Genomic DNA, 12,478 nt, shown 5'->3' with positions numbered 1-12,478 from the left:
TTAATTTTAAGTGTGCCGTATTTTCAAAAAAACACTGTAATAACGACGGCCTGCTAGCATGCTCTAACAAAAATAGTGCTTTATTGTGTATCTGACGGACAAAAGCTAAACCAGTTCCCCACCACTGAAGTTGCAACATTTTTACAAACCAATTCTGGTTCATCCGTTTCATTCAACGATCCGCTTTCGCCCTTCTTATTCTCCGTTGCCGCCATGCTTTTTCCGCCATGTGTGTATGAAAACAAAGGCACTGTGCATGCGCGTTTTACCCATATTCTATCACGATATTTCATTTTCTTATCGTTGCCCAACATTATACCAGTATTGCCGTGAACGGTATGATATGGCTCAGCCCTATTATAAACTTGAATTTTTTTTATTGATTATTTCATAATTTTTGTATATACTGGCTAGCAAGAAAAAAGTTACATCAGTAGAAACATTTCAAGAGGTTATGATGATGGCACCAGCTGAGTTATAGCTTATGGATAATTGCTGCTTCTTTTATGCAAATGGTGATATATCTCTACTCTGTCTCTAAAGCTTTTTTATCTGCAGCAAGTGACTAATTTCCTGGATACTGAGGAGAGGTTGTTGGCTGTATTTCTAAGAATTTTATCCTGTTTGCAGAGGAAATGATGAAACTGCAGTCTTCAAGATGCAATATCCATTTGTTTTTTATTTACTGTTTTAAGCAGAATGTTTATATTAGAAGTGTCATTTGTAAGGGGGATTTATACCCTTGCTTACGTTGTTTCTCCCTTGTCATATGAGGGAACAGTGCAGCACTCAACATGTTGCAGTAAAGCTCAAGCTCACCTCCTGGGCAGAACATACAGTGATGATCAAATCTGCTGATGAGTGCAGATATGAGTTTGGTGTAGCAACAAAATAAAAAATTCCTTTTCCAACATGACTGCACCAATGCACAAAGCAAGGTCCATAAGACATGGATGGGGGGAATTTGGTATGGAACACCTTGACTGGTCTGCACAGAGTCCTGACCTCAACTCGACAGTACACCTTTGGGATGAATTAGAGGGCAGACTGTGAGCCAGGCCTTCTTGTCCAACATCAGTGTTTGACCTCACAAATGCCCTTCTGGAAGATTGGTCAAAAATTCCCATAAACACCTAACCTAAAAATTGTGTAAAGCTTTGCCAAAAGAGCTGAAGCTGTTATTATAGTAAACCCATTAAGAATAAGATGTCACTCAAGTTCATGCATGTGAACTGCAAATTTTTGGGTCACTTGGATTTGTTCAATTTTTTATTTTTTATTTGTACTTTTTCTGCTTTTTTTTTTTTCTTATGAGAATAACTGTTTAAATTCAAAATCAGTCAGGTTTCTTTTTTACAAAAGGGATGAGTGATAACTCTCAGATAATTAATTTGCATATTTTGTCTAAACATAATCATTAAACAAAAAGAAAAAAAAGATGATGAAAGAAGTTTTTTCATTTTTTTTCTCTTAAGGTTTAATGTCACAGCACTGTGCACTGTGAGTTAGGGGTGCAGAAATTAACTAAGAGAACATGTGCGCACAAGACTGAATGTGTCTGCCAGCGACTCCTCATACATATACTGAAAGTGGGGAAACCCCTAACCCTCGTGGATTGGGTCATAGTCTTTAGGGTTGTCTTGTTGAAAGGAAGCTGGTGATTTCAGTGAAGTCATTTCCTGTCTGTATACTTCTAACAGGGCCAGAGGTTCGTCGGCAGTTTCCCGACGACTACAGAGATCAGGTCTTACATTTTCTTTTTTACAGTATTGTACTTTTCTACAGTTGTACATACCATGCTTTCACTCTCTCTTTGACAAGCATTATTTTTTATGTAATTTTAATTATTATGTAGTGTCAATAATGTAAATGCCTCTATGCACACTGTTCTCTATGGATAGCTCCACATTACATGTTCAATTTGAGCCCCTCTAACTTTGTTCATGGATTAATGTACTTTATAATCCCTTTCTTTGTACCACAGGAAACTCTTAAAACTGTGTCCAAGTTCTGCTTCCCTTTCAGCATGGACAGGTATACACTCATACACATCTGCACCTACATAGGGTTGATTAAATCTAAGAGAATTGAATTAAAATCATTGCTTTGGGTATTCAATTAAGTTTTTGGTGCTGGTATACTATTATTTATGTTAATGACACTATTAAATGCTATAGTATTTTTGGCTCGTTTGGGCTATTAGCAAAATTATATACAGTATTTAGCCACACTAAGAACAAGAGGGAAAAAAAGTAATGTTAGATGTTGTTGTTATAAGCTAAAGATGGGTCATTTTGAGATGTTGGTTTGGGGAAATTAAAATAATACAATGCTTTTGTTAGGTGCTGTAGTATAAATGCTAAAACAGTCCATTTTTGCCTGTTTGATTTAAATAGGTGACGATGCTTGATTGCCTTTTTCAGTAAAACATGGATGTCATATCTTGACTTGGACATAAAAGCCCCAAAATGTCTCACTCGAAACATCAAGATGAAAGTCACCTAGGATTTTGAAATTGATACCATAGGTTCATCTACTAAGAATCTTAGATGAGTTTCTCAGTGACCTTGACGTCAAGCTTAGTGGTCAAGGTTTCTGAAAATCTTTTGAATGCGATAACCTGAGAACAAGGCGAAGTAGGATTTCGAAATTTTATTCCATAGGTGTATCTCTAGGAGGCTGAGGAATACCACCGGTTTCCGCCAGTATCTTTTTAAAACTATTGAGACCTGATGGGAGTTCAGGAGCTGGCCTAAAGACTGTCCGCTAAACTAAGCTCAAACAAAACAGCATTCATTCATTGATTGTTCTGCTTTTATTAAGTTTTATTTGGCACCATTAACAGATGCCCGTTTTATTCTATATGAAGTCGGTTTGTCTATATATTCTGTTTATTTGTGTATCTGTATCTTATGGAAAGGACTTAGTCTTGTCTTCTCCTCCTCTCTCAACCAACAGTCTTTCTGTCAACCAAGTTGGCCAGAACTTTACGTTTGTGTTGACTGACATTGAGAGCAAACAGAGGTTTGGCTTTTGCCGCCTCTCGTCAGGTGCACACACTTGCTACTGTATTCTTAGGTAAGTATGTGTATAGGTGAGTGTGGGGTGTGCGTTCATTGTATTGTGGATTTTTTGTAAAAAGCTGATATAAAACTGTTTTATTGCCAAATAAAAGAAGGTATAGAAAAACAAATAAGCCTGACTTTTGATGAGATGTTAAATTTGGCAGTAAGATACTGTACATATTTTGTTATCTCCACTAGTGATAACAAATTGACATCAGACTGAGAATCTTGCCCGTGAATCTTCTTTAGCTTTTGAATTTTCTGTGATTATACTTTATTTGCAGTCTTTAAAAATTAGTCATCCTAGTAAGTTCAATTCAAATCAGTTTAATTTATATAGTGAAAAACCAACAGCCGTCACATCAGGGACCTTTATATTCTAAGGTAAAGACTCTATAATCATAATGAGAAAAAATCAGATGACACCTCATGAGTAAGCACTTGGTGACAGTAAGAAGGAAAAATACCTTTTAACAGGAAGATATCCCTGACAGAAACGGAGAGGGGCAGCCATTTAGGGCAACCAGTTGGGATTGTCTGTTAAATCTAAAAAAAATAATTTGTTTAGATTTAACAGCGAGCCAAGGAAGAGCAGCCAGTACAGGAGTGAAACGTCAAGTCAAATGGACCTCAGACTTGACTAAAAGCAGCTGGAAATGGGTACGTCTATAGCTGATTTAAAAGTGTTCGTTTTTTCCAGTATGTGGTGTCCGACTATTCCAGAGTCTAGCAGCTGTAACTGCAAAGCCCTGGTTGCCTTTAGTTTTTGGGTGAGGCACTGACAGAAAACTAACAGGATGTTGATCTCAGTGACCTGGAGGCAAAAGACAGAATAAAAAGTTCTGTAATATATTGTGGCACTAATCTATGAAGACATTAAAAAACAAGTACCAAGGCTCGCAAAATTTCAAAATCTCTGGTAGCCCTTCGGGCAGGCATTCTTCAGTTTTTGGTAGCCCAAAATAAATTTAAGTAGCCCAAATAAAAAAAGCAATTTTTTATGTTTTGTTTCCTTTATTGTACTTTAAAGTACAATAAATCAATCAATAAATCAATAAATCAATATTATAAATATATATAAATATAATATAAATATAAATAAATATTGTAACGGAAACAAAAATTAATCAAAAAATCTTTAAAATACAAATTACAACAACTGTCTAGAAATTACAACCATCAACTCAAATACTTGGTTCAAATTGAACAGAAATTTTTGTTTGAATAGTAAGCTAACGATTGATAAGTCGATGTCAGAGGAATTGGTGCGCAAGTAATCGTCACTCACCAATCAGTGCTGCCGCTCTCTACACACCTTTCCGCGATCGCAAAATGAAAGTGAAAGTAAAAAGCAAGCGCAAATTCAAACGCGATTTCAATATGTCACATATTGACAGTGGCTCATCGATGCCAATGACATAATTACTCAGCTACATTGGCGAAAGAATGCAAAAGCATAGACATATATTTTCCTTCCTATGACAGCCCGACGGGCAGGGCAGAGATAGATTTTGGTAGCCCGACTGGAAAAATTGCTAGCCCCGGGACGTCGGGCTAGCGATTTTGCGAGCCCTGAGTACTAAACTTTTTTCATGTATTTAAACCTTCATAGGTAGCCAGTGCAGCTGAGCTAAAACAGGAGTAATGTACTGTCTTTCCTTTGAATCAGTTAAAAATAAAGCAGCTGTATTTTGAACCATTTGCAAATGAAAGGATGTGGAAAGGCCTAATCCTGTGTACAGGGAATTGCAGTAGTTTTTTATATTGCCATTAACCTTGTTTTCAGCTTTTTTTCCAGCTGTATAATGAGCCAGAGTTATGTAGGTTCAAAACTAATTCAGATTATCCTATCCTTCAGATCCTTCCGTTTCAGATATCAAATCCTGCAGTGATTGCTATAAATGTGTGTTGTTGTTGGTGGTGTTTTTTTTTTTAGCTAATGCTTTAGCTACCTAATTTCTGCAACTTGATCAAAGACTTTGCTATGTCTATGATAAGCTGGGCAATCACAGCTGTTGCCAGTTACAGATAACACTTTACTCAAATACTAGCTAGTTATAACAACCACTGAAAAGAAACATAAGCATGTACTTACAGTAAGTACATGCTAAATCCGTTGTGATATGTCCATCTGAGCCTCCCTAGCATGGGCCCAATCGCCACTACCAGGCAATTAATGTCACATTAGTTGGCTGGGAGTAGTGATTGAGCTCTTGAGTGTGAGAGAAAGCTTGAACTGGTGAGCCTGAGTACGAGGTTAATGAACCCCTGATCTACAGAGAACTGTCCATTTGACCATTTTACTGGAACTAATATTCAAATGTAATGAAACTAATAATGAAATTGAAGCTGATGCCAAACATACAAATGTTCTCTTGAATGTTACCACATGGTTAAATCCGTATTGTCTTCACATGTATTAAAACAATTTTAACTTTCCATTGTCTCTAAGTGCTTGCTCATAGGGGATGATCTGATTGTTGAGGTTTTCTCTGTATTATTGTAAGGTCTTTAGCTTAGAATATAAAGCATATTGAGGAACTGTTGTTGTGATTTGTTGCTATATAAATAAAATTTAAATTAATTAAATTTAGCTAATACAGCTAACATGTATGTACACTACCAGTCAAAAGTTTGGACACACCTTCTCATTTAATGGTTTTTCTTTATTTTTTTTACTACTTTCTACATTGTAGATACATACTGAAGACATCAAATATATGAAGCAAGTTATATGAAATTATACAGCAAAGAAAAAATTAATAAATAACTAAATATGTATTTTCTTTTAGATTGCTCAAAGTAGCCATTTTGTTGATGGCGCTGCAAACTGTTGGCCTTCTCTCAGTGAGCTTCATAATGACAGGTGTGTCTTGTCAGAGTTTATTTGTGGAATTACTTGCTTTCTTAATAGGATTGCGACCATTTGTTGTGTTGTGCAGAAGTCAGGTTGCTATGCAGCTGACAGCCCTATTTGACCACTGTTGGAAATCATATTATAGCAAGAACCAAACAGCTAAGTAAAGAGAAATGACACTCCATCACTACTTTAAGAACTGAAGGTCATTCAATACGGAAAATTGCTAAAACTTTGAATATGCCCCCAAGTACAGTCACAAAAACCATCAAGTGATTTGAAAAAAAAAACAAACAAAAAAAAAAAACGGGCTCACATGAGCACTCCCCCAGGAAAGGAAGACCAAGAGTCACCTCTTCTGCTGATGATAAATTCAGTAGAGTCACCAGCCTCAGAAATTGCAAGTTAAAAGCATCTCAGATTAGAGCCCATATAAATGCCACACAGAGTTCCAGTAGCAGACACATCTCTACATGAACTGTTCAGAGGAGACTGGGGAATCAGGCCTTTATGGTCAAATAGTTGCTAAGAAACCACTACTAAGAAAAGCAACAAGTAGAAGAGATTTGTTTGGGCCAAATTTGAGATCTTTGGTTCCACACTTTGTGTAAGACAGAAAAGGTGAGCAAATAGTCTCTATATGCATGGTTCCCACCATGAAGCATGGAGGAGGAGGTGTGATGGTGTGCGGCATGCTCTGCTGGTGACACTGTTGGGAATTTAATTTTTATATACAAAACTGGAGGCACACTGAACAAGCATGGCTACCACAGGATCCTGCAGCAACATGCCATCCCATCCGGTTTTGCATTTAGTTGGACCACCATTTACTTTTCAACAGGGCAATGACCCCAAACACACCTCCAGACTGTATAAGGGCTATTTGACCAAGAAGAAGAGTGATGGAGTGCTGTGCCAGATGACTAAACCCAATCAAGATGGTTTAGGATGGACCTTCACAGAGTGAAGGGAAAAGGCCCAACAAGCAAAGGGTGGCTATTTTGAAGAGTCTAAAATATATGTTTTGAGTTATTTCACACTTTGTTTATTACATAATTCCATGTGTTTCATTCATAGTGTTGATGCCTTCAGTGAGAATCTACAATGTAAAGAGTCCTGAAAATAAAGAAAAACCATTAAATGAAAAAGTGTATCGAAATGTTTGACTGGTAGCATATATTACTTGGTCTCTTCTTATATTCATTATTGTTTGATTACATGGTCTCAATGCTTTAAAACCATTGCAGGCTCTATATAACTATGACAACCTTTGAATAAAACGCTTTTGTTGTAACATTATCACCATTGTTAATTTTTTTCAAAGGCACCTTACACTTTTTTTTTTTGTTGAGTACATGAATTACCACATTATTTGGAATATTTTACCCAATATTCCTTCTTTGGCACTTAGTCATTACTATTGTTTTTTTGTTTTATTTTTGGTCAGTCTACATTTTTGTGGTTTCCTGTGTTTCACTTTATTTCTGCCATTGCTGAATGAACTCCACTCTACCTTTTTTTTTTTTTTTTTTTTTTTTTTTTTTTTAAATAGAAGATTTCTTGTTTGAATTGTGCTAATTAAAAACTGGTTTTGTGACTTTGTAGCTACCTTCCCTGGTTCGAAGTCTTCTACAAGCTGCTTAATATCCTTGCAGATTACACTGTCAAAGGACAGGTGAGAAATGACACACCATTTATCTTGAAATTGGATTTCTTCACCTCAGTTAGGAATTCATTGGCCAGTCTCTTCATTAGCCAATACATGCATGTCAGATCTTTTGTCCATTTTACTTTTAGCATCAGATACGATCATTGTTTATTGGCCCTGGCTTGCTGGTGCTTTCAAATGTAGCTGCAGTTTTGGGACTTTTTCTGAGACTCTACCTACACCATAACAGGTTATCGGTTCAGGCTGTGCTATTTGTATTTATTCGCATGAGGACATGCTATCCATGCATTTAGCGTGTTCTGATTAATTTTTTTATTAATTATTTTCATTTATTTATTTTTTTAGGAAAGCCAGTGGCAAGAGCTCCTGTTGTTACTGTATACGCTGCCCATCCCTGAACCTTGTGTCCCCATTCACCTTGGTGTGGTGAGTCTGACTCAACACATCACATCCAACTAAACTCGTAATTACACTGGAAAACACATATTACCTTTCCTTCATACAGAGGAAATAATGGAATAATGGAATCACCCATACAAAATCCTGAAACTAAGTTTAATTTTTAGCTTTAAAGTGTGACGCTCTCCTGGATTACTACACTAGGTGTTATTATGAATCATCATGCAGGAAATGCTGCTTAGATTTTCTACATTCTTTATTCATACTGTGAAGCACTCAGACACTTGTTGTCTGTCTCTCTCTAGCATTCCTATTTCATTGTGCCTGACACAAAGGAACTTCCCAGCATACCTGAGAATGTGAGTGTTTACTTTTCCTTTATGCTGAAAACATTAAAGTCAAATCTCAAAGCTGCTTTACATTTTGTCAAACAGAAGGCCACCGTTTTGACAGCTGACTCGTATCTCAACTATGACTTTGAAATGAGAGACTTTAGAAAGGATTTTGAGTGCACATGAATATGCGCTTATGTATTTTTTCTTATGGACATGAACATCTTTTGACTTTTGAGGTCTTCCCATGCTATGTGTGTAGATAGACCTACTGAATGGTAAAGTTCCACCCATAGACACAGTAATATCTGCTGTACATTAACAGGGTTACTGCAAATAAATAGTTGCCGTACTCTTCTGTAAGAGCAGAAATATAGAAGTGCTCTAGGCTGTCAGGATCAAAAAATTATAATGAATAAAAATAGCTTCAGATATTTGATCCTGTAAACCCAAAGTCTCACCTCTTGACAGCCATGTTGAAACAGCTTATGTCAAAATAACTACCCAACATGAAAGAATTAGAATTTCATTGATCACTGGGACATAAAACTAAATGTATAGACTCAAAATTTTCTTTGTTTTTTTTTGTTTTTTTTAAAGGCTGTTGACTTTGCACTAGATTAAGTTATTATTTGGAAGTTAACTGTTACACATTATTACTGTTACAAATTTCTCCCATAGATCCTGAGTGTTGTGTTTCTGGGAAAGACAAGTTTTTGGTCACATCGAAGCAGTACTTTCTGTCTTCAAGCCAATTTAAAAAGTCATCAACTATGTCCAGCTTGTAATGAAAATGACAAAAAAAATCATTGGATTAGATAGTTTCTAGTCCAGATCAGCTACTGTGACTTCGATTGGGAGTGCTATAGGGAGTGCATAAATAATGTGCCAAAACATATGTACATTGTGCAGTTAACATGACTGCCATATTGCACTGCATTTGTCAAATGAAATGCACAATATGGAGTTTCACAGGTTGACATTATGTGATTCTCACTGGTCTTTACTGTCACAACTAACTCTTGTTTTTTCTTATTTTGTTTGATCCTTGCAGAGAAACCTAACAGAGTACTTTGTAGCAGTAGATGTCAATAACATGCTTCATCTGTATGCTAGTATGCTTTATGAACGTCGAATCCTCATCTGCTGTAGCAAACTTAGCACTGTAAGTAGAGTCCACTTCCTCTTTCTTCTCTCTGTTAATGCTCTGCCAGTTTGATAAGATAAGATAACCTTTATTAGTCCCACACGTGGGAAATTTGAAATTTGTTGGGCCTTGAATATTTCAGTAATTTGTCAATTTGTTAATGACCATGAAGAGATTTTCTTTAAACTGTTATTTTGAAACAATTCCCTTAAAGTGGCCACAGATATCATTTCACCCCATATTTAGAACACTGGTAATAAACAGGCAAGTGTTGTTACTGAACGAGTGAAAATAATGTGCTATATGAATGTAATGCCACAAATGCAAAAGCCAATGAAGATCTCTTTGGTTTTATTTTGTTTATTTCACTTTCAGTTTTGCTTTTTTGTTTCCCTTTGACATCCATCCACCTTCAATGTAGCTGTAATATAGATTTTGACATTTTTCCATTTGTTTTCCTTTTTCCAATTTTCAACCACATCCCTGTTGTTCCAACTACCCGAATGAAAGCTATAGGTAGCTATCAAGGAAAACAAAATCACTATTCTCCTTTGCTCCACCTCCTAAAATGTGAGGAAAATGTTTCCACCCAACCCAGTTCTGAATTAACTGTTTGTTTGTTTGCTTTAAATTCTTTGTACAATAAATTGAACATATTTAAAGACCCTATACCAAATTTTAATCTCGTAGTTTTACAGTCCCTCAAAGTAGAGAGTGGCGGGTCTTGTTTAAGTGACTATTTGAGCATTTTTTAACCCTCAAATAGACAGAACAAGAACTTAATCTTTCTTGACTGTTTTTACAATTCAGAGGTATCCTATTTGTCACTAGATAAAAAGTGTAGTAAACAGTGGACAGGTTGTGAATTCATCTTTATAAAAATAAACCTAATTGTCCATTGAGGACATATGAAACCACATTGACCAAACCAATTAACTTGGAGATTACAGTCTGAGTGATTAATATGTCTGTATATTATAGGTCTGAAAATTTCAAGGCTTCAGTCTGAAGTTCTGAAGCCTTGAACTGTATTTTCACAATTGCTGTCTGAATGTAAAACGGATTGATACTGTACCCTAGGGCAGTGGTTCCCAAACTTGTTTTACAAGAAAAATGTTGCGCCCCCCCCATGCGCACACGTGCACGCACACATCCTCCAACCAAACACACCCATATTTTGCTCCATTGCGGTTTATTTCACACCTCAAACATTTAGTAAACAACTAAGCAAATACAAGTAATCTGCGATAAATGACAGGTAGTAAGAAAATAAACTACTAACTCTTTTACGCTGCGTCCGCACCTACACGGGTATTTTTGAAAACGCAGCTGTTTCGTCCACACGTAAACGGCGTTTCGAATCACCGAAAACGGAGAGAACTCCTTTTTTGCGTTTACGTGTGGACGAGGAATACAGAGTTCATCACGCAATGTCAAAGGTATGTGCCTTTTTTTCACGTCAGCTGTGCGCCACATTATTGTTTACATGAGATGAATTGCAGAATGGCAGATAGAGACAAAATACTGTTAATCTGACTATCTGCAGGTTTTACACGCTTACATACACACGCAGTTACTGTCCCTCCATTCAGAAAGGCAGAGACGTCACTGTGTGATTATTTTACATGTAGTTGTTTTTTTCCTGTGTAATAATATTCAACATTGCTATCAATACATTTTTTCAAAAAATGCCTCTCTGTGCAAAATGGGTTTAAAAACATCAAAAATGTGGGAACAAATCGTGGTAAGATCAGCCTGATATTATTTGTATCCCGCTGTAACTTTGCTTTATAAAGAGCTAACATCTCCAAAATGTCAGGAGTAGTTAGTCATTGCAAGAAGTGTTTGTGAACTAAAAATCAAGAATGTGGGATACTGTTTGTCCGTGATTTTGAGAGCCCAGCTCCCGACGCAGGGGAAACCAGTTCTGCAGGGGAGACCTACCTTGGCACTTGTGCAGGTGAAACCAAAGAGAAGATATGCTTCACTATATTTTCTAGTCTTTGGGTTGGAAGGAAGTTGGTTTGGAAACATATTCAGCTATGCTTCACCTCCCGCTTTGCGTTTGTGTGGGAGCCCCGTGCTAGCAGTGTCCAAGCGTTGTTTTTTTGTTTGTTTGTTTGTTTGTTTTTTTCCCTTTTCATACCGCACCCCCCCTGCAATGGCTCTGCGGGCCCCACACTTTGGGAAGGTCTGCCCTAGGGTATCGTCTTCACAGCGCACTCATCCTAGACCCTATTCTATCTTTCTGGAAGTTAATGGGACCATAGTTTAATTTTGTGTTGGTTACTTCCCATCTAGACCAGCACTTTGGTCTATATGGTCACTTTAGAACCAGTTTTTCTGGTGAAGTTTGCATATTGTCTAAAAAACAAAACATCTCTTTGGGTGTTCACAGTTAACAGCTTGTGTCCATGGGTCTGCAGCCATGTTATTTCCAATGCACTGGCAACATGTTTACATCCCTGTCTTGCCTCAGCATCTGTTAGACTACTGTTGGTGAGTGTACTGGGCATCATCTACACTCCAGATTCTCTACATGGTAAAACACATGGTGCCAAGGCACACTCAAATGCGATCTGCAGAATATAATTTATATGTAAAGTATAGTTCATATTTCAATAAGACACCTTCATGTTTTCGGGCTGACTCCTTTTTTTAATCGATTAATTAATTTCCTCAATGTTTACCATTTGTCTTGATAAATTTGAATGATCTTGCAATCAGCAAAATAATTGCAGCATCTCTTGCACACTGTTTCTGGAGTTGAATGAGAAAAAATATCTTAATAGGTTGTGGAAGTGCCTGCCAACTAGACTGAAAAGCAGTGTTAAGATTACACAACCACGCTAATAGCTCATTTATAGCTATGTGTGGCTTTTTTTCCCCCCAGTGCCCCGATGCCTTACCTCATTGGAGTCCACTCCAGCCTAATGGAGGTAGGTGTGTTCAACTGGCATTTAGTAGAAAAAGTTAATTGTTTTCAGTCATTCTTTCTCTGGTACGGAC

The 12,478-nt window shown here is 36.9% G+C and overlaps 1 protein-coding gene across 3 annotated transcripts in view; it reads left to right on the top strand.

Annotated features, from left to right (window-relative positions):
- The window catches only part of dennd1a (DENN/MADD domain containing 1A), a 44,988-nt gene that overhangs the window by 4,294 nt on the left and 28,216 nt on the right, over window positions 1-12,478 (top strand). For 2 of the 3 annotated variants that reach the window (XM_085167578.1, XM_085167581.1), the window contains exons 3-11: window positions 1,701-1,744; window positions 1,985-2,034; window positions 2,959-3,078; window positions 7,528-7,597; window positions 7,937-8,017; window positions 8,296-8,349; window positions 9,377-9,487; window positions 11,868-11,968; window positions 12,363-12,408. In XM_085167578.1, coding sequence (XP_085023704.1) covers window positions 1,701-1,744; window positions 1,985-2,034; window positions 2,959-3,078; window positions 7,528-7,597; window positions 7,937-8,017; window positions 8,296-8,349; window positions 9,377-9,487; window positions 11,868-11,968; window positions 12,363-12,408 — 677 coding nt within the window. The remainder of the gene's footprint in view (window positions 1-1,700; window positions 1,745-1,984; window positions 2,035-2,958; window positions 3,079-7,527; window positions 7,598-7,936; window positions 8,018-8,295; window positions 8,350-9,376; window positions 9,488-11,867; window positions 11,969-12,362; window positions 12,409-12,478) is intronic. The other variant, XM_085167580.1, reaches the window with a different exon arrangement.

Source organism: Neolamprologus multifasciatus, chromosome 7, assembly GCF_963576455.1.
Source record: "Neolamprologus multifasciatus chromosome 7, fNeoMul1.2, whole genome shotgun sequence".
Lineage (NCBI taxonomy): Eukaryota > Metazoa > Chordata > Actinopteri > Cichliformes > Cichlidae > Neolamprologus > Neolamprologus multifasciatus.
The sequence above is the reverse complement of the archived record's forward strand: the minus strand, read 5'-3'. Positions and strand labels throughout refer to the sequence as shown.